General features: G+C 41.2%; 1 protein-coding gene across 1 annotated transcript in view; it reads right to left on the bottom strand.

Moving 5' to 3' along the window:
- The window catches only part of Slc35f1 (solute carrier family 35 member F1), a 408,594-nt gene that overhangs the window by 46,696 nt on the left and 338,447 nt on the right, over positions 1-23,451 (bottom strand). The window contains exon 4 of the mRNA XM_060373138.1: positions 2,173-2,332. Coding sequence (XP_060229121.1) covers positions 2,173-2,332 — 160 coding nt within the window. The remainder of the gene's footprint in view (positions 1-2,172; positions 2,333-23,451) is intronic.

Raw genomic sequence — 23,451 nt, forward strand, 5'->3', positions numbered from 1 at the left:
GATGTTCTATTTTTCTTTGAAAAGCTCTTGATATGATTGTAAGGATTTATCTGAGTCAAATGATTCATTAAAGGTCTTATGAATATCCAAAGTATTTCAGAAAAGCCGGGTGATCTTGGCTAATTAATACAATTGAACCCTTTGTACTGTAAATGTAGAAACAAGTGGGATAATTTTAGGAATAATGTATACAAATTGTAAAATTATACTGATTTCAGAACCAATGTGTTTTTTAAAAATATGTGAAAAAATTCTTATGTGAAAGTTCAGATTTCTGCCCAATTCAATATTTTATGGAGATAAAGTATATATATTCAGTGAGCCCTTGAAATTTATGTTTGCACTGGCCTTGAGGCATGGATCTATACACTTGAGCACCACTTCAGTAGCACAGAGCGTGTTCTACAGTGATAAGATCTAATTCTGTTATCAGTGCTTCTTTGCATGTCACAAAAGGCGATGCTGTGAGCCTCAAGCACGTCCACGGGGACAGCACTGCTACATTTGAGTGTGGTTTAGCAGTGTCTTCATTTCAATTACAACAACGACAAGTGACCACTTGAGGAAACCCTCTCAAATGGATTTGTTGTCTTTTTTTCTTAACTACTACTGTTTTCCTAGCACTCTAGAGCCGGAAAACATTTTCACAGGATTAACATAAATTATCTAATAAATCAGTTCAAAGTTAACTTATTATTTGGGGACAAAACACTCCAAGTTATAGGAATAACTGTCATGATTGACTATGGAATAATATGATGACTAGAAAAATAGCAAGGGTCAATAGCCAAAATTTTTCTAATTAAGGATATATACTTCTGTTTTTTCTGTTTTTATACAGTGTCTAGAAAGTTTAGACATTGTATCAGACAGAATACTATCTGAGGAGTCCAGAAGAGACTATCAGGAACATTGACTATGTGTATGAAGCACACGGTCAGATCTTTGATACACTATTAATAGGCCACAGAACAAGTGTTACTCAAAGAAGAACTGGGGAGATGGTGGGTGTGTATTTCTAAGCCACCTGCTGAGGTAGGGATTCCTAATGCCCAGGCTGCGGGTCTGGGAGACTGAGGAAATCTCTGTTTTATTCTGCACTGTAGCTTTAGCTGTTAGCAGCGTGGAAGGAAAAAAACCTGCCTAGAAGGATAGTAGCCCAGGGACCTAGGCCTTCAGGTCTCAGCTTTGTGACCTTGGATAGTTCACTTGGCTTTCCCAGAACTTGGTGTTCCCTCATGTCAATTATAAAGGAGGCTGAAGAAGGCTCTTTTTTTCTCTATACACTTCTATGATGTAAAGTAAGCAATATCATTTTAGAGGTTTCATGTAGCCTTGTCTCAGAAGGCAAAATGTCCCAGTTCTGACTCTTCATTATCTAACATTTTACAAAAAAAGGGGGCAATTCCAAGGCCTTTAGAAAGTGAGTACTTTCTGCTTTACTCCTGACTGCAGCAAAGGGGTGTGTATACATACCATTTTTCCTCTTCTACAACTCTTTCTGTAGCACAAGAATTGAAACCCATTAAGAAGATCCTTCCAGAAGTCACTGGGATCACGGTTCCCCCCAGAAGAGTCAGTTGGATTTGCTGACTTAATTACAAAGCTCTGCCTTATAGGCTGCAAGCTGTGACCAACGTAACAACCCTTCCCATTAAAAAAAAAGTTAACAACAACAACAAAACCATGCATAAGATGGCTCCTAGCCTCAGGGACACAGCACATCCTACTCTGGTCTCCAGATGTAAGTACCATTCTCTGGCCTGTAAACCAACCTTCACCCAGCAGTTTGGAAGTTTAGTCTTTCTCTGACTTGACAGAGCTCAAGCTGGAGGAGGAAGAGTGGGGAAGGCGTTGTGGCTGAGCTGCTGATTGGCTTGTCCATACTTCCTTTAACTAGCTTTTCCAAGCCAGCTGCTGTGACCTTCAAAAGTTTCCTCCACATAGGTAGTGATCTCGGTTTTAAAAAGTGTATATTCACCAAGGACATATATATCAAGGATGTTCTACGTGTTACTGTTTTGGGTATGGAGGAAAACCATGAACAGCACTCTGTCACGGGAAGAACCACTTTCCTAGGAGGCTTGTTTCTATCCAACTGCAGACATTCCAGATCTCCCTTTGGTCACACTCACAGAGGTGAGTGACCTGGTGACCACCCCCAAGACTCACCTGCTCCCTGGTGCCTTCCCACAAGCACATCAGCTCCCACCATGCAGCCCATTCCCAGGATGCAGACCACGATGCCGATGAAATGTACAGCCTTGTACCGGATCAGCAGAAAAAACCAGGAGAGCAAAATCACCACGGGGATCACAAAACAGTCCAGGAGCTGTTGGGAGCACCAAGAGAAACAACAGTGAGAGCTTGAGGGATGCCGGGACACAGAAAAAGGTTATACTTTGTCAGAAAGTCCTTTCTTGGACTGAGTGTTTATGCAGAGAGCAGAGGCAGTCACAGCTCCCTCAGACCTAGACACAAGACAGCTTTCTTTCTCATTTAATCACTATAGTCCCTTGGGGCTTAAAGGAAGGGACAACAAGAAATGGATAAGGCTGGATGGGGGTGAAGACTTTCCCGCCATCTTCTGAGTCCAGCCAGCTGTGCCTCCCATCTTCTGCAAACCCCTGAGACAAACTTCCTGGGAACACCTGGGCCATGGGAAAATACCTTGAGTCATTTTACACTGTTCTGCCACTTCAGGAGCAGATATAGGAATGAAAGGTAAGGACAGATGTTTTGTTTGCAGTATTTTTTAAATTAGTAGAACTCAGAAAAATATGTATTTACTTTCCTTCATGCATATTTCTAATACTGAAGATTATTTAATCAAATAATTGTTGTTTGACTTTTCATATCACTATGCACATTAGTGTAAAAAAATGGTGTGATTCTACCTGCCATCAATCCCTGAGAGCTGGTGCAACTGCCCTCAACCTTAGTGAGGCAGAGAGACAACCTGGTGACACAAGAGGAATCCTGTGCTGAGAACCAGAGCCCTTGCTCCATGGCGTTAGGCAATCACATACTTGGGAGGCCTCTACGTCCTAGAAAGGCAATAACCCCATCAGCTTTCCCTGGTAATCAGTGCAAAGCTCAGAGTTAATGCATAGGAAGGTAGCTGGGCATGGTGGGCCACACATGTAACCAAGTACAGGGGAAACTGAGGCAGGCAGATCATGAGCTTGAGACCAACCAAGCTACAATAGTGAGACCATGTCTGAAAAGGCATGACAGAAGAAAAGCCTAATGAGGTGGCTAAGCTGGCATATTGCTTGCCCAGCATGCGCAAAGCCCCAGTGTCATGTGAAACGGGTCATGGTAGTGTGTGCTTATGAGCCCAGAGGAAGAAGGACATGGAGACCAAGGTCATGCTTAGATACACACTGAGTTGGAGGCCAGACTGAGCTATATGTGTTTTTGTCTCGACAACAATAAATCAGCTTAACAAAAAGAAACACAAAAACAGAAGGAAAAACAAGATATTTTAAGACCCTTAAAGACTTGTCTATAAGCCTCCAAATGCTTTAGGCTCCCTGGACTAGAATCTGTTCCTATTACTTAGATAAATATAATGAAAACCACTATTGAATGCTGGGTCTCTCACTAGGCAAAGCGATGTCTCACAGGACTTCAACCTCCATATTCCGAATGAAAAACTTGTTATTTGCCTTATTGCTTGTAGAAATTCTTGCTGGGATCCTAAGCCATTGACCTTCCTGAAGCTGCCAGCACAGGGAAGGGATCCCTAATCTCTTCCACTCCCACTGCCTACCTCCCAATGATCAGTACAACCTGTCACTTCCATCTTATAAATGTCCAACATCCAAATTCATACAACCCTCCCCGATTTGTGCCATCAAAACTGAGCTATAAAAGATCATCCTGAGTGAGGTATCCCAGAAACAGAAACACACACACGGGATATACTCACTTATAAGTGGATACTAGACATATAATATAGCATAAACCTACAAAAATCTGAACACCTAAAGAAGGTGAGCTAGAAGGAGGACCCTGGGTAAAATGGTCATTGGAAGAAAGAGAAAACAGGAAACAGGACAGGAGCCTCCCATGGAGGGCCTCTGAAAGACTCTAACCAGCATTGTATAAAAGCAGATGATGAGACTCATAAACAAATTTTGGGCAGAGTGCAAGGAATCTTAGGAAAGAAGGAGATAGTAAGACCTGGAGAGGACAGGAGTTCCACAAGGATAGCAACAGAACTAAAATATCTAGGCACAGTCTTCTCTGAGACTGATACTCCAACCAAGGATTATTCATCAATATAACCTAGAACCACTCCTCAGATGTAGCCCATGGCAGCTTAGTGTCCAAGTGGGTTCCCTAGTAAGGGGAACAGAGACTCTCTCTGACATGAACTCAGTGGCTAGCTGTTTGACCGCCTCCCGTGGATGGGGAGCAGCCTTGCCAGGCCACAGAGGAGGACAATGCAGTCATTTTGGATGAGACCTGATAAACTAGGGTCAGATGGAAGGGGAGGAGGACCTCCCTATCTGTGGACTTGGAGAAGGGCATAGGAGTAGATGAGGAAGGGAGGGTCAGATTGGGAGGGGAGGAGAGAGGGGGCTACAGCTGGGATACAAAGTGAATAAACTGTACTTAATATAAAAAATAAAAATTAAAAAATCCTGAGCTATAGCCCTCTTCTATTGGGAATAAGCCCTTTCTCCTAGCCTTCAGAGCCTTCAGTCCTGGAGCCCCCACCTTCTGAAATGGTTCACTCCAATTTTTGAATTTCCCATCTCCCTTCCCTTAAGGCACACTTTTCTATGTTACCTCTTCAAGAAAGCCTCTCGTATTTGAGGATGAAGTCAGGGCCCAATTTGACAGTTCCCTTGCACATTATATTTTCTCCTTCTAATGTCAACTGCAAGCCTACTTAATTAATACAGCGTTTTTGGCACAGTGTCAGACTCATCCCTTTGCCTATTCCCAGGATGCAGAATGCTGCCGGGCTCATGAGAAGTATCCAATAATAGTTGCTGAACAAGAACACACAGACTTCTAATGAACAGAAGCCTCAAAGTCCAGCCTCTGACATCAGTAAAGTCTGGGAAAGTTTTGGGTAGTCACATGGTATTTCTGAATGTCAGACCAGCCAATGGCAGTGTAAACAGCACTCAGAACCCCTGCTCTCCCCCAAAGATATTTGTGATATGAACAGACCCTGATGCATCTCTATGTACTGGATTTCTCTCTTGCCAGTTTACAAAAGCACTCAGAGTACCCAGTCATCCTCAGGGTTGTTGAAAGATGACTGAGTTACAGGGAGGAAGCATCATGTGACAGTCATGCCTAGAAGCACTGTGAGGACTGGGGACTGGCCTCAGGGGGCACGGCACCCTGGAAGGGGTCCTGTATAAGCGGCTGTAGTTGGTGAGATTGCACTAAGCAGCCCACAGCTGTTCCCTGCATAGTTAAATTAACAATGTAAGTTAATGACCTATCAGATATGGTTATACTCGCTATGTTAGGTTTACAACTGGCTTCAGATGCCACGTAATGAAATTTCAGCTTGCCAGCGAAAATTGTGCATGGCGTACAATACAGTCACTGTTTCGTTTAGCAAATTAAAACTGATTGGATTAAGTTGAAATAGTTCACTGTTTGCCATTCAGTTGGGATTGCATCTGGCTGGAAGGAATCTTCCCACAGAGCTCAAGGCTTCCATTCCTGGATCGTTGGGGGCGGACTAGCATTACTTAGGCTTTGAGAAGGGCTAAAGTTCGCCTTTTTTGTCTGTTATCATTCACTTGGAAACACCAGATCACTTGGTGAGTCCTGGGGCCTGTTGCCTCTTGGTTTGGGTATGAAAACCCTTGTTTGTAAGTATCAAGCGGTCCCAAGGAAGAAAAATGTTTAGAAAGAAAAGAAGGGAAATAAGAACGTCATCAATCCAGGGCTCATATGATGCTTGTTCAAGAGAAGTTTGATGCTTGACAAGGAGAGGGATCAGTCAGTGGTGCTTGAGTGATCGACTCATCCCTGCCTTCCAGAAGGGACAGTAGAGGTAATCCAGGTCATCAGGGTCATTTGGAGTTCAGCTTCAATTCCGCATCTTGCAAGACTCTGAAGGAAGTTGGCATTCCTGCCCTTGCCTTTAAAGCAGCCCCACACACTTATCAACAGCTTTTCAGGGTAGTGCCTGCCCAGTGCAAAAACACTAATATCTAGTTAGAAAGTTGGGCGCTTACAAGTTAAGTCCTAAGAGACTCATACACTGAAGGTCACACAGTTTCTGGTACCAAGAGTAGTTGTGAATAATGATGATTTGGAACAGTATTTCAGCGGTAATCAATGACAACTATATTGAGCTGCGACAGCTGAGGCCTTGCCATGGTTCCTGTCACTACAGATGAGAAGCTGTTTGGCAGCCACTAATCGGTTATTAGTTTTTAGTGACTTTTGTTTATTGAACTCCAGTGTAACTCCTTAGCAAAGATTTTGCTCAGATCATAAAACAGAAAGACATTGTAATAGCTGCCCACTACTGGGACTGTTAAACAAACAAGCAAAAAAATTGTGAACAAGCTCATTTCTAAATCTGTTACTAAATGGCTTGTATGAACTAGCTTTCAAAGGAATGTGTTTCATATTCCTTACATATTTTGGAATGATTTGAGTTAGTTGTAATTATTATTCACACTGAAAGCTTGGAGAAGTACAGGATCAAATTTGCTTTAGCTTAAACTGAGTCAGATTTAAACCAAAGTCCTCAAAGATGAAAGACTCATGTTTACTCCCTTGGTTTCAAAGACCAATAAATGTTTCATTATTTTTAAAAGTGAAAACTAGGTCTAAAGGAAAATGGTTTTAAATTGTTAACAACACAAACACAAAAGGAGACAGGTTCTTTAACCAAAACAATTATTTCAATATGAAATGCAAAATTAAAGGCTGGTAGAAAAATAGATCTTCCCCATCAGACCTTTAACACAATGGTTTTCTTTTCATGTGGAACTGTTTCTCATGTTCTTCCTAGTAATAACTACTAACAGAGGGTGTTTTTTAAGAGACAATCTTAGCCCCTTGCAGGGAAAAAAATAGCTTTCTTTCAGCCTATTTTTCTATCAAGAAGAAATTATAAAACTCTAACACTAAAGCCGGGTGTGATGTCACCCACCTTTAATTTCAGCAATCTAGGAGGCTGAAGCAGGTGGATCTCTGTGAGTTCAAGGCCAGCCTGTTCTACAAAGCGAGTCCATGAGAGCCAAGCCTATACAGAGAAACCCTGTCTTGAAAAACAAAAATACAACACTAAAAGTAAACAATCTTTATTTTCTGACCACATTTTACTCTGAAAAAAGTCTCAAAAAATATAAAAGCACTTTGGAGCCGGGCATGACAGCAAAAGCCTTTATCAGAACACTCAGGAGATAGAAGCAGGGGCATTATGAATTCCAAGCTAGCTTTGGCACACACAAAAAAAACCTCAGAAAACAAAACAACCCTAACAAAGAAAAACATAATCAAAAATACTCTGAAAATTGTTCATTGCTCTTGGATTTACACAGCAGCTTTTTCCCTTAAGGATTTAAACTAATTTACTCTCCTTGTATTATAAGACCGCATTCTAGAGGGACTAGGGACACTTATTTGACCCTGCTGATTGACAGCAGTGTGGACAGGCTCTTCAAAGCCATGGCAACAGCATCAAACTTGTCCTTTGCACCTTGCAGTTTTCAACATTTACTTTTCTTTGTTTTTTTGTTTTCACTTACAGTTTGTAAAGGACTCATTAAAAGAGCAATGGATTGTCTCAATTTTCTAAGTAAGAAAATTGGAGCTCCAGGACTAGAGCCAATTAGTGTTAGAATTGGACATAAAATACCAGTTTCTAGACCCTGAGGTCAGGATTCAAGTGCAACTTAAAGAACTTAGAGGTTTGTTGTTGACATTGCTTTTGTACAACAGAATGTGTGTGTGTGTGTGTGTGTGTGTGTGTGTGTGTGTGTATGTATATCTGCTTATGTACATGTGTGCATGTGTGTGTTGCAGTAGCATTTAACTTTCCTCTCTCTATCCTTTTCATTTCCAGTAATTTCTGACTATCTTCCCATTGCAGCCTTTAATCATAATTGGTTACATGCCATGCATCCATATCTTCCTGCACCCCCACACCATCAATCTCTTCCTTTTGGTATCTATCCAGGTTTCTCTCTTCTTTTCTGTGCTGCCTCCATTTGCCTGCATTCTGTAGACTGCCTTGTAAAGTCCACTTCAGATACCCGCAATTTTGAGAGGAGCAGTTGCATGGTGAGAGCGTGTGTGAGTGTGGGGGGGACTGGCTTCCCTTACAATCATACCAGATAGTTAGGGCACTTGCAAAGTAAATGATAGCACAATGAAGATACAGTGATGGCATGGAGAAGTTGACAGAGGCAGGGAGAGCAGGTATGTTGGCCAGTTGGTACTTTGGCTTTATTTCTGGAAAAGCAGACTAGCAGCTGTTTCTTCAGCTGGGAAGCACCCAGAGGAAGCCCTAGCTGCCCAAGAGAACCCATCCCTTCCTGTGTTTCCTAAGTTCTTTCATGCTGAGTATCCTCCAGCATACCTTGGTTCCATAACATCCCCGTTCTACCCCAATCCGCAGCCACAGTTAGACTGCCCCTGTGCCCATGGATCCTGACCGTTCATTGTAGTCTGCTGCTCTGACGATGTGTACATTTTCATTTCACTTTTCTTAAGAAAATTCTTGTTATATTCTCTATTATTTGCCTCATCTGTGCTAAGATCTGTTTTGAGATCTACTGGGAACACACCTGTCATGTTAACCAAGGAAGCTGGTAGGCTAACTGTAGATCTTCACTCTCTTCTCCTCCAAATCCAATCCCCAAATCTCACCCCCAACTCTATAGGAGACCACCTGCTGTGGCTTCTCCTAACTCCTTGCCTCATTTCTAAGACACTAGGCAGATCCTAGCAGAATGCCTTACTTTCCACCTTCCTGTGGACGCCCTCAGCCCCCACTGCTAGCCCATCTCATTCCTAAGTGTCAGCTCCCAATACCTAGAAAGACCTATCAGGATCCCAGAAGAATTCCCTACCAGGCAACACACTCTCCTAAGAACTAGAGAGGGCAACAGAAACCAACCAACAAAACACCCACCCAAAAAAGACAAGACCAGATATCAGCATCCAAAATTATAACCTCCCCAAACCCAGATACCTAAACGACAGCATAAAGACACAACCAATAATAGCCAGGACTGTGTGTCTTCAGGAGCCCCGAAACCCTACCCCAGTAGGTCTTGAGAATTACAACATAGCAGAGGCACAAAGACAAAAAGCTTAAAATAGCCTTTAGGAATATGATAGAGGTCCTTAAAGAGGAAATGAACAAATCCCTTCAAGAAATCTGTGAAAACACAGAGGAATGGAAGGAAATGAATAAAACAGTTCAAAACCTGAAAGTGGAAATAGAGTCAATAAACAAAACCCCAAATGAGTGAAATCTGGAAATGAAAAATTTAGGAACTCAAATAGGAACTTCAGAGGCAAGTCTCACCAACAGAATACAAGAGGTAGAAAAGAGAGTCTGAGGCGTTGAAGACACTATAGAAGAAATAGATACCTCTGCCAAAGAAAATGTTAAACTTAACAACAACAACAAAAACCTAGTATAAAACATCCAGAAAAGCTGGGATATTTGAAAAGACAGAATGCAAGAATAATAGCCTTAGACAAAGGAGAAAAAATGTGGTTGAGAAAATATTTTCATTAAAGCCACAGAAATAAATTTCCATGACCTGAAGAAGGAGATGCTATCAAAATACAGGAGCATACAGAACACCAAGTAGACTGGACCAGAAAACAATTCTCCTCATCACATAATAACTAAAACACTCTAGATGTAGAGAACAAAGTAACAAGAAAGTATTGAAAGCTGCAAGAGAAAAAGACCAGGTAACATATAAAGACAGATTAATTAGAATAAGACAGTTCTGAACAATCAAAGAACTGTTGGAGTTATTACCATCCCTGACCTCAAGTCATACTACAGAACTAATAGTAATAAAAACAGGATGGTACTGACACCAAAACAGCCACATTGATTAATAGGATGGAATTGAAGACACAGACATAAATCCACATAGCTATGGATACTAGATTTTTTGTAAAGAAGCCAGAAATACACACTGGGGAAAAGACCATATCCTCCACAAATGTGGCTGGTCAAACTGAACAGCTGCGTGTAGAAGAATCCAGTTAGATCCATACTTGTCACCCTGCCCAAAACTGAACTCCAAATGGATCAAAGACCTCAACACAAAACCAGACATACGGAACCTGATAAAAGAGAAAATGGAGAATAGCCTTAAACTCATTAGAACAGGAAAATACTTTCTGAACAGGGTACCCTTAGCACAGGCACTAAGATCAATAATTAACAAATGGGACCTCATGAAGCCTCGAAAAGGCAAAGGAGACCATCATTCAGACAGAGCAGCCACCTACAGAATGCAGAAAGATTTTTACCAACTACATATACGGGGTTGATATCCAAAGTATACAAAGAACTTGAAAAACTAAATATCAAAAACATTTAAAAATTTAAAAATGTGGTTGATCTAAACAGAGAATTCTCAATAGAGGAGTCTCAAATGGCTGAAAAATATTTAAAAGAAAAAAAATGTTCAACCTCCTTAATCATTAGGGAAATGCAAATCAAAACAACCCAGATTCCATCTTGCACCTACCAGAATGGCTAGGACAAATAACACAAGTGACAACTCATGCTGGCAAAGATGTGAAGTAAGGCGAACACTCATTCATTGCTGGTGGAAGTGCAAACTCTTATAACCATTGTGATCACCAGTGTGGTGATTCCTCAGGAAGATGGGAACTGATCTACTTCATAATCCTGCTGTACTATACATTCATACACCCAAAGGACACCTTACCCTACTACAAAGATACTTGCTCAGCCATGTTCATTGTTGCTCTATTCATAATAGCCAGATATTGGAAACAATCTATATGTCCTTCAACAGAAGAACAGATAAAAATGTGGTATATTTACACAAGGGAATATTACTCAGCTGTTAAAAATGAAATTCACAAATGGACGGGACAAGGAAAAATCCTGAGAGAGGTAACCCAGAAAGATAATTATAATATATACTCACTTATATGTGAATAATAGCTGTTAAGTTAATGATAACTAAGCTACAATCTATAGAACCATAAAGGTTAGATATAGAGTAAGGGACTAGGGGTGGAGAGTAACAGACAGATCTCCATAGGGAGGAGAAATAGAATGGATAATTATAGATAGATTGGGGGACAAAGTGAAATGGGAGGATCAAGTGGGGAGAACAATAAAGAGGGAGATGAGAGAGGGAACATGGGGAGAGGCAGCTAAAATTAAAGGGCAATTGAGGGGTAGTATAGAAACATAATACAGCAGAATCTTTCTAGAATATATACATATATGAAGGCTACCTGAAGGAAATCGTTAAATAATGTGGGAGACAGGGCCCCAACTGAACATCTCTTGTCATCAAATAAATGAAACTTCCAATACCAGGAGTGAGTTGTAGCTAATTGTGTGTTAGCCAAAGGGGTCCCAAGGGAACCCTCAGACAACCCAGACTATTAGTTGCTCTCCACAAACTGATGGCCAGGCCCCATTTCTAAAGATAACACCCACACAACTCATTGAACATGGAGAAGCCAAACTGTTGCCTCCAATACACCTTCACCACTGTGTTCTAGTGTCTTTGGAATGGGAAGGTATTGCATGCTACCAAAACAGAAACATCAACCCACACACAAAACTTTTGATCTACAGTGGTGTCTTTCCTGCAGAGTATGGTATGTAATGGTAGCACAAAGCTTGTGGAAGTAACCTACCAATACCTGATTCGACTTAATGCCATTTGACAAGATGAAATTCATACTCAACACTGCTTGTGTGACTAAGAACCTGAGCCTGGATAGCTCAACCACTTAGAGTAAAACCAAATACTATTGTCCTAAAACACAGAAACAAATAAACGAAAGGCTCAAACACAGTCGCTCCTAATGACATTCTGCTATACTCATATACTCAGTGCTGTGTTCAGCCATCATCAGAGAAGCTTCTTCCTGCAGCAGATGAGAACAAATATAGAGACCCATGGCCAAACACTATGCAGAGAGTAAGACACTCTGAGACACTCAATCCTAAATGGTATATCTCCATCAAATTCCTCCTTTACAGCTCAGGAAACCCTGAGGAAGAAGAGACAGCAAAAGTACAAGAACCAGAGGGGATGGAAACAACCCCAAGAAAACAAGACTCTCTAAATCAACATGATCAAAGCTTATATGAACTCACAGACTGAGGCAGCATCCACAGGGCCTGTGCCTGTCTGCATTGGCTGCAGGCCCTAACTCCCACATTCTCTCAATTGATAACCACTTGCAAATGAAAAAATTAGTTTTCTCCAGGGGAGTCTCACTGGAGAAATAAACTACTCGTACGGGTTGGCTGGATGCCCAGCAGTAGATGGCCAGCAGAAAATGAACTCAAGGGAATCTTCGGAGGTTTTTCATAATATGATGTTCAGGCTTTATTCCTTTTTTATTTTATTTTATTATTATTTTTTTAACTTTTATTAATTACACTTTATTCATTTTGTATCCCCCCATAAGCCTCTTTCTCCTCCTCTCCCGGTCCTACCCTCCCCCCCCCCCGGTTTCTGCATGCATGCCCCTCCCCAAGTCCATTGATAGGGGAGGTCCTCCTCTCCTTCTTTCTGATCTTAGTCTATCAGTTCTCATCAGAAGTGGCTGCATTGTCAGGGTTCTAGGTTATCTCCATGAATAGTCCTTGGATGGAGTATGAGTCTCTGGGAAGTTCCTTTTTTAAAAATTCTATTTCATGTTTCTCTTTTAGTCTTTAGTTTTATTTTTACTTTACTTATATGTTGGAAGACCCTGCTATTAAGGTCATAGTCCACCACATTCTGATAGCTCTCCCAGCTTGGAGCAAAATGGAGGACTCTTTTTCTCAGAGGGGCTTCCTTTAAAGGGGCTATGCTTTAAAGGATATGTTTATAGAACAAAAGGGGATATGGGACCTCCCAGAGATAGATTACATAATGCTCTGTTGGTTTTAAATTTTTGTAATTTTAAATGAGACACACACAGTAGCACTGCTGCTGAAAAACATTGGATTTTAGAAAAACCTGCCCATATATTATAAGGATGTGATAACTTCAGAATGGAGGTCACGTAATGTGTTGCATTGGGGTATAGTTTATGCCTTTGTTTCAACAGGAAGTGAAAAGCTATGGATTCCTTCAAAATTTATAAAGCTTATATTTGACCAGGTGAGACCTCCTGAAAATCTTGGTTGCAGATGTGAAGGGGAGAACCAAGAAGAAAAACAACACAGGTGATGTGAATGATGATCCCTCTACATGGGAACAGCTCTGAGGCTGGCTGAAACATGAATGTCTCTGAGTAGCCAGTAAATCTTGTTGGCTATATAGTCCTCAGGACTTATTGTTACATGCCATCATTTTATGTGGCATGGATGGAGATTTATATTACAGTACTGTTAATTTCTAGTTCTTTTTTTTAATGAGAATGATTTGATTTTATTTTTTAAAAATTCTTTATTAATTACACTTTATTCACCTTGTATCCCCCCCCGTGTTTCCCTCCCTCCTCCCATCCCAATTCCTCCCATCTTCCACCCTCTGCATGCATGCCTCTTCCCAAGTCCACTGATAGGGGAGGTCTTCTTTTCCTTCCTTCTGACCCTAGTCAATTAGGTCTCATCAGGAGTGGCTGCAGTGTCTTCTTCTGTGGCCTGGTAATGCTGCTTCCCCCTCAGGGGGAGGTAATTAAAGAGAAGGCCAATTAGTTCATGTCAGAGGCAATCCCTATTCCTATTACAATGGAACCCACTTGGATATTGAACTGCCATGGGCTACATCTGTGCGGGGGTCTTAGGTTATTTCCATGCATCGTCCTTGGTTGGAGTATCAGTCTCAGGAAAGACCCTTGTGCTCAGATTTTTTGGTTCTGTTGCTCTCCTTGTGGAGTTCCTATCCTCTCCAGATCTTACAGTTTCCCACTTCTTTCATAAGATTCCCTTATGAAAGTCTGCCCAAAGGTTGCCCATAAGTCTCAGCATCTGCATTGATAGTCTGCAGGGCAGAGCCTTTCAGAGGTCCTCTGTGTCAGGCTCCTGACTTGTTCCCTCTTTTCTCCTTCTTCTGATGTCCATCCTCTTTGCCTTTCTCTGGAAAGCAATCTGGCACTTTCTCAGACAACTAGAATAGCACTTCCTCGAGATCCAGCTATACCACTCCTAGGCATATACCCAAAAGAGTCTCAAGTACACAATAAGGACATTTGCCCAATCATGTTTGTAGCAGCCTCATTTGTAATAGCCAGAAGCTGGAAAGAGCCCAGATGCCCCTCAGTGGAGGAATGGATGCACAAATTGTGGTTTATCTACACAATGGAATGTTACTCAGCAATTAAAAAAAAACAAAAAAACAAGGAAATCATAAAATTTGCAGGTAAATGGTGGAATCTGGAAAAGATTATCCTGAGTGAGCTATCCCAGAAGCAGAAAGATGCACATGGTATATACTCACTCATATAGACATATAATATAGGATAAACCTACTAAAATCTGTATACCTAAAGAAACTAATCAATTTCTAGTTCTTGAAAGCTACTTTTACAAACCATTTAGAATAATTAGAAAATGCAGGTTAGTAGTCAGTCACCTGTAACAATCAAACTTGTCATCTTGTTAGGTATTAGTTTAGATAATTACAAAAAAAGAGCTTTATTTAGCCTCCTGTAGATGTTTTCAAAGTTAAGCAAATAGTAAATAGCTAGAAAAAAAGCAATGCTTGCCTATCCACTTATACTTTAAATAGACAGATGATCTTCAAACAGTCCAGAGAATATGGTCTACAGAATATGGTATTTAAATATGTTATTTAAAGATGTTTTAATAATAAAAGGCTTTTTGTGACAGTGAGACAAATCAGCTCCTAGCAGCACCCCTTTGCCAAGACAAGGTAAGCTAGTCCTTCCTAATTCCTGATTCACAAAAATGTCTGTCAGATATTCTGGGCCTGTAGGCTGAAGATATATTATGCTCAAACACTACAGAGGATTCTTGGGTGACTGTCTAAGCAGCTGATAGTCCCTGTCATTGCTATAGTTTTGGAAGCTGCTTGCTCTGCATTTCCTGTTTAACTCGGGTAATGGTTATCCTTCTCAAGTCTCTGATGAGGTTGAAGACTAGATAGCTATAGTCTCACATATATGCTTGAGTTGTTTAGGATTTAAGAAAATGTTTTAATGTCTAAAAGATATTTGTAGGTTGATAAATGAGAATTTGACAGAAAGTGACTTAGGTACAGACCTTTGGGCTCACCAAGATAAGATAGATAATAGAATACTTTAATCACTGTTGCCAAATACATATGGACTGGAGATTGTGAATGTAATTCTTACCTGGTAGTTATCATATTGTTCTTATTGTACATAGTTTACTATTGTTAAAAAGAGCCTTTTACTGGGGGAGATGTTGGGATAACCTGTTTGTGCATGGTGTAAAGGTTGTCTGTGTATTATTCAAATGCTGATCTCTGTATCGGCAGAGAGTTGTACACTGTCCAGATTTTGGTACTGTTACTTTTAGGAAGCAACACCTGTCTTGGTGTTTTGCAGACACATTTACCTTCTGACTGGTTGAATAAAGATATGATGGCCTGTAGCTAGACAGGAGAGGAAGGGCAAGACTTCCAGGCAGATATAGGAGTTGTAGGAAGAATTGAGAGGCATGGGATTTGCCAGCCAGACATGGAGGAGGTCAGATGTACCAGGACAGAAGAGAGGTAATGGGCCTCGTAGCAGATGTGGAATAGAATAAATGAGTTAACTAAGTTATACAAATTAGCTGTGAAATAGCTGAGCTATAATAAATAGTAATAGTCTCTGTGTTGTTATTGGGAGCTGGTGGGTTCAGACAGTTTGGTGATACTCTGGCTCTTACAATCTTTGAGCCTCCTCTTCCACAGTGTTTCCTGAACTTTACGTGCTGAACTTATTCTGTAGATGTATTCATCATTGGGTCTTTGCTCCACAGCTCTACATGTTGATTGGTAGTGCTTTTTTTTTTAATGGTCTCCCTCTGTTGCAAAAAGAAGTTTCCTCGATGAGGGGTGAGGGCAATCTGTGGATATAATGACAAATATTTAGAGTACAGTTAAGTATTATGTTAATTTAGCAAAGTGATAGTTGTTGGTTCTCCTTTAAGATCCATGGCTTTACTAGCTCTAGTAGCTAGGCTTCTAGTACCCGCAATAATTTCTCTATTGTGGAAGAGATGTATTGGTTACTGCAAAGGCATATGTGCTACTATTGCACCCTTAGGGTTATCTTGCCCTGCTTGTCATTGTTAAGGTTCATAGGTGTCATATCTGAGTAGGACTGCTTATTGCTTCTTCGGAAACTTCCATAGTACCAGAAGGTACCATGAAAGCTAATCCTCCGGATGTCAGCTTTCAGGCTAGTTCTAGCTCAGGGATCTCTGTGCCCTGTTTCAGAGTTCATGGTATCTTCACTAATAAGGATTTACCTTTCACCTCTGGGTGGCAATCAAATGCAATAGCAATAACCTATAATACAACATTTTATTTTTAAAATAATGAGTGACTTTGATTAGAAACATGGGGAAAGGCTAGGAAGGTTTTTCATTTCTTAAGTGCAGGAAATACTTTTTTTTCTAAGGAGCTCAAACTTCTAATTTAGATTTTAACCATTTCAAATCATTACTTTAGTTCATTTAAAAAAAGACCAGATTGTCATACATCTAGTATATAACTGTATTTCATAATGTCTGATATATATGCTTTGTAAAATAGATGATGATCAGAAAATCTGAGAAACTAATCTGAGTGAAGTGCCCTGCAATTAAGAACATGCATTTGAGGAAATCCTCTGCTCTGAAAGGCCAGGCATGGGTTATTGTTTGACCTTACGATGCTCCCAATCTAGTGAAATGTACACTCAACGGCTTTGTTTTGTGTCTAAAATGCCTCAAGTATTACTTTTTTTTTTTTTTTCATGTTCAACACCTGTTGTTCCAACCACTGATGTCTTTTCTCTTGGATCTGGCCAGTAAAGAAAAATAGTTTGATCTAGTTAGAATTGCTATTTTTTTTTAAGTCAAACTGATTGGATATTGGCAGGTCCACATGGATCACCAAATTAATCTAAGCAAGCAAATGGAGGTCCGGCCACCTATGCTCACATTAGACTGAGCTGCAGAAGGCAGAATTGCCTCCTATCTCCTGCTACAATTTAACTTCCCGGAAACTTGCTAGCAGATACCCTGTGGTTCGTCCTCAGCTCCCAGACCCTATCTCAGAGGTCTTTCCGTCAAGGGGCCATCTTAACCAGTGCACAGAGCCAGCCGCAGTAAGAGCACACTGAAGACTGTTTTGTTTGGTTTTGTTTTAAGGCATCCGAACCCCCAAAGGTAGTAAAGTCACCTCTTAGATGTTGATGTAGGTTTTGGGAGTTGGCTGGAGAGGAGCGAGTATGGAATGGAAAGAAAACAGTCCTGGCAGCTTTTAGAGGGGGTTGACGTCCCCATTATTGGTGGTAACACAGCAATAACAGCAATGTCTTTGCATTCCTTCTGCTTAGTTCAGGGGATATACATGGTCCTAGAAAAGTCGGGTTTTTTTTTTTTCTCAAAGACGATATTCTATAATATTACGCATAAATATCCAGGAGAACAAAAATCACAGTCTGCAAGAATAAAATATTAACAACGACAGTCTTTGAATGTGATGATTGAATCTCTCTAGTCCTATGGCTCAAATCCTGTTACTTCCAAATTTCCTCTGAGTGTGTGCTGCTTTCAAAACATATTAGAGCAATGTGTTATGAGAGTGTACGAACCTATCAGTCAGGTAAGCCTTTCTCAGAGGAAATGGGTAGTTTATAAAAGCAAAACAAAACAACAAAACACAAGTGCTCCCATTTCATCAGAGCATAATGAGGTAACCTCATCTCTCAGTCAAATTTTCTCTGTGAAAGAGACTAATCCAGCAGCCTTCACCTCCTCATTAGTGCTCCCCTCCAGCTATTCACAGGGCAGGGGCTCCTCTTACCCGCCCAGCTGTCAGAAGCTCAACCTGAGGTGATTGCAGGTAAAAACAGCAATTCTGAATCCTTCCCCACCCTGCTTCTAATTGGGCATTCTCCCTGGTTTCTAAAAGTGTCATGTATTATAAAGTCATCTCTGGTAGGTACAACAGGAACATCAGCAGGGGAGGGTCTTTAAGCAGGCAGATTTCAGCAACACAGAAGTGAAGAACGTCCACTTCGCTCTGTTAGTGCCAATGAAGGGACTACAATTTGGAAAGCTGTGTATTCACATATCATCGATAACCATTGAATTTCTGTGGCCTGGATAGGTATCCCTCCTTCAGGCACTGGAAAATGGAGCCAGGAGTCGAGCATGCGGCAGCCATAGCTTCCATCTGGAAAAGTCTTTTATGATAGAAAACTGCTGTTACACTGTTTGACCAGACTTTTTTTCTCTCCAGGCTATTGGGAGACCTTTCTCTCCCAACACCCATACCTTAGGTCTTCGTGTTTATATTTTATTCTGCTTAAGTACTCTTGCTACTGAAGCCAAGCTCCTACCACAGTGCTAACAAGCGAGGCAAACTACGAAGAGGTCCTTTCCACAAACACCAGCTTTTCAGGAAATGTCCCTTCAATGATGCACCACACTGCCTTCCCTTTTGGTATCAACAGGACATGTCATCAAACTTGCTCATTGCTTGGGGACTTTCACTTTACTTTTTGGGTTTCAACTGGAGACGGAAGGGGAAGGAAAGCTGCCTTAGGTGGAAAATGTGGGACAAGCGTCTTGAAATCTAGGTGACCAGAAGGGAAAGAAAAGTAGTGTCCCTGCAAGAAATTTGTCTATGGCAGAAGGGTGCCTTCCTGGCCAACACATTTCTCCATCCCTTCTGGGTGAGCGTCTCTGGAACTCTAGTCACAGAAGAAGCTCTGATTACTAGTAAATGGGTTTCAAAGGAAAAAGCCCAGAACTCCCATTCTCTGGATGCTCATTGCCTGGTGCTGTGACTGGTCCTTAATCTTCCCATTTCACAGCTGAAGAAATGGAGCTCTAAAGACAGGCATCCCTCTTGAAGTCACTGTTAGATTGCAGATGCTCAACTTGCCTCTTGCACTTTCTCTTTTTCTCAATAAACAGGCCATGCTTCCCCATAGCCCTGTCTCTTTCTCTCTAGGTAAAGAACAGTCAAACAGCTGTGGATTTGCAGTATTCCCCTTCAAATATGAGCAAGTCCAGGCTCCTGTTTTCCATACCCACGGCAACTGTGAATCATAACTTTATTTTATTATTTAATGCCTTCCTTCCTCCGTGACTCCCAGCATGGAGGCTAGGTCATATAAGGTGTGGAAAGCCCACACAAATGTGTAAGAGCAAGAAATTCCTTTGGTCCCTCAGAACTAGAGACTCTCTTCCTAGGATGTTAGGATCCTAGCATTCTAGTCTATGGAACAATACTGTAACTCTAAATAAATCTCTTTTGAAGACAACCTGTATTAACACTGCATTGAACCTAACACCCTTTAAAATTAGTCTAACAGTCACATAGTAGCAAGTGTGACTAGCAGTGGTTCCCATCTGCCATTTTCCTCCTCAAGTGGAGGAGTTTGTTTCGTTTGTTTGTTTGGTTTTGTTTTTTGTTCTTTGTTCTTTGTTTTTAAATCAAGATCCAGGAAGAAGAGTAACTATATGAATCCTGTCCTAAGAGAGGTTATTGAGCTCAAATGAGCAGTAGCCTGTGGAACTTTCTTTCATACGGAAAGAGGGCAACACTAAAGTAGTTGAAAACCATCACTGGGAGAGCTTTGTTTTGCATTTTTATATTTAAAGTGTGGGGTATGAGATAATGCTATGAGAAGTAGAATGATTTCAGCAGCCTCTCTGCCTGAGAGTTTTTTGGAGGAAGTCTTGCCTTAAGTAAAGCTGGGCCCTAACTTGTATTTTTTTATTTATAGAATTCATGAACATGAGAACATTAACGATAACATTAAAGCAAGTACACATTTCAAAGCACATATTGAAGGAAATGAAAGTTTTCTGATAAAATATTAATTCTGCATTAATTTTGCATCACTTTTGATGCCTTCCAGCATTAAAACTGCACAGCAGGGAGGAACACTTTCAAAAGCTAGTGGAAAACATCTTGTACTTTGGGGGTTTCTATTTCTGGCATCCTTGTTCTGGGTTTTAGTTTTGTCTTTTTTTTTTTAAGACAAAAATCAGACTTTTCCTATCTTATACATACATTTGTTCATTCAGCAGATAATTATGGAGGCCTAATATGAGCTCACACCTTTGTTGTCTTTTTTATGGACTTATCAGGCGCCGAAGGTTGTCCTGTTGTATTTTAGAACACTCCCTCCTGACCCTGAATCTTTACTTCAGACGCTATTCCATGCCCCTGGTCTTTATCCCTTCCCACTGGGACTTTTCTTTTTTTCAATACCTTGGTTCATCTTGGCCTTATTCATCCCTTCCTTTTTTCCCTCCTTTGTTCCCTACTTTTTTCCTTTTTTACATGGCAGCAAGAACAAGCCAAGGAGCTTGAATTGCTCAGCCTCCTGCTTCTACATCCTAATGCTAGGATTACAGATTACCCAGTTTTATTCTGCACCAAGGATTAAACCCAGGGCTTCCTTCATGCTAGGCTAGCACTCTGCTAGCTGAGCTATGTCTCTAGCCACCAGAGTTAATCACGTTTGTTACTTCCAATTTTTTTTTAAATAATTTGACAGTCGTACACAGTTGTATGATAAAGTCTTGTCTTTCTTGCCCCTCATCCCTTCCCACATCCTCCTCTGCCTTCTGCTGGCATCCTTCTTAATGAGTTTCCATCTCTTGTCTTGTGTGTGTGTGTATTAATTAGATTTATTTGCTCAAGCCTGAGTAGGAAGTCACTCAGTAGAACACAGATAACCTATGGCCATACCACTGAAGAAAGTGACACCCTGTCCCTAGAGGAACGTTATTGCAAATAGTCCCTCTGGGAGTGATGGGGCCTCGGAAGCCCTTTCTTGTCCTTGATGAAATACTAATGGCTCCAAGTTTGTCTTGTGCAGGTAAACTCTACTGTGATGAGTTCATGGTGCACTGGCCACATTGTATCCAGGAGACATCTTTTCGTAGATTTTCTCCCTTCCTCAGCTCTTACATTCTTTTCAACCCCTTCTTCCACGGTGTTCTCTGATCTTGGAGGGGTTGTTAGAGTTGCGGCCAAGCATGCCACCATCACTTATTCTTAGCCCTTTGTCTAGTTAATGCACTAACCACTGCCTGTTTCAGTAAGCGGCTTCTAAATGAAATCTGGATGTGAGTATTTAGAAGGCAGTTTGGCAACAGGACAATTTAGCCAAACAATACAAGTTCTCTTTTAGAGTCTGGGACTGTCCCTGGCCCAAGGGTTATTGGCTCTGGATCTTATTATTAATGGGAGATTACTGTTTGTCATTTATCTTTTCCTCTTCACAGTCAGACTGTGAACACCAATCTACAGTCACAGTTTCTGGTTTTCCCATCTCATCCATTCTTCTCGCTGTCACTCGGGGACAGATCCGTTTATAATGGTCACCGAAGTGTAATTGCAAGGCTGTCCTGGATATTACTTGAATTATCCCAGCAGTGGGTGCTGTTTCCAGGCACCTTCTCCTTGAATTCTCTCTTTTTGTGCTTTATCTGTCTCTTCCCCAGCTGCCTCTTCTATCAGCTGGCCCTTTCTTCTGTCTTTTGTGGACACATCTTGTGTTTTTAGTTCTTCCAAATTTGTGTCTTTGTAGATTCTGTCTTTGGCACTTATTTCTATACTTTTCCAAACTTCAGGAAAAAGTCACATTCAGTCACTGTTTCCATCTTTCTAACATCCGCTTACTGCAATCTGCTTTCTCCTTCCCTCTAACCAGGAACACTGCTCGAAAGTATACTCCATATTTTAACCCAGAAGAGCCGTTTTAATTCTGATGGTACTCAGAGCAGAAGCTGACCTGCCTTCCTCCTTTGGTGCTCTTAACCACCCTGTCCGTACACTCTGTCCTTCATTCACCCTTCAGGCCCCCTTGGCACAGTCTTTCAAGTGTTTGTTGCTTTGGTACTCTTCATTCAGGCATCTCCCAGTGTCTCTTATTGCTCTATGTGTACTGGGAATGATTCCACCTACTGTGCTGCCTGAACATCAACCGTATGTTAGTGATATAGAAATTTATTTACATCTCAAATCAGGATGGATCCTGCTCCTGGCTCCATCCAGCCACTTCATGATCTGGTGTGGATGTGCCAAGCCCCTAACCACTGGCACAGCTGGCTTCAACCAAAACCCATGTCATTGTCTCCAGATTCTTCGTCCCTCTGTGTTTCCTCTCTTGGTAAGTGGAACCATTAGTGACTCAGTTGGTTACTGAGGTAGCAACTAGTACTTCCATACTGAAGCATTTTCTTGACTTGACTTCCATGTTGTTATGTTCTAGTTCCCCCATTAGCCTCTTCTTCCCTGCCTACTTCCTCCTGAGTTTGGTTATGTACTAGGGCTCAGTTTTCTTTTTTCTTTTCTTTTCTTTTCTTTTCTTTTCTTCTTATATTCCTTTATGCCAGACCATGACCTTCAGCACTATCTGTATGAGAATGACATTCCCTTTCTTAATTACAGACCTTTCTACTGAATTCCAGACACATACATCCAGCCACTCAGATGAAGCTTACTGGAAGCTTAAATACATACCCAGAGAAGAACCCTTCTTCTGCTTCTCTCTGTTCTTTGTGTGTGTATGTGTGAGTGTGTATGTCTCACCCGGAGACATGGGCCAAAAACTAAGGAATCATTCTCTACCCTTCTACTTTTCTTTCCAACTATTCCCAAACCCCATCCTGATGGATTTATATCCACTCATCTCTAGCTACCTCCAGTTAGCTCCTGGCTTAGAGTCACCACCATCCTTTAGTAGGTCTGTTTGTTAGTAGCTGCCTCGCTCCCTCACAGTTACTCCCTCATAGTTGTTTTTTGACAGCAGCCATGGTTAAGAGCAAATCTGTTCACTTCCCTTGACTTGCAGAGCCTCCTATTTTCTGCCCCTCACTTCATCTTCGGCTTACTCACTTGCCGCTGGTTACTTCACTACTTTTCCATTTCTGCTATGTTCCGGGTCCCCACTCTTCTGTTTCTTGGCTTAGAAATCTTTCCCACAACCTTTTACTGTATCACATACTAGCAGTGAGGAGAGAAAATTTAATGAAGTATGTCTTTAAAAGGAGGCTTCAGGAGGTTACAAACATGCTCTATGTCTAGGACTTATGAAAAGATATATCACATGTTTGAT

The sequence above is a fragment of the Meriones unguiculatus genome, chromosome 20, assembly GCF_030254825.1.
Source record: "Meriones unguiculatus strain TT.TT164.6M chromosome 20, Bangor_MerUng_6.1, whole genome shotgun sequence".
In the NCBI taxonomy this organism is placed as follows: domain Eukaryota; kingdom Metazoa; phylum Chordata; class Mammalia; order Rodentia; family Muridae; genus Meriones; species Meriones unguiculatus.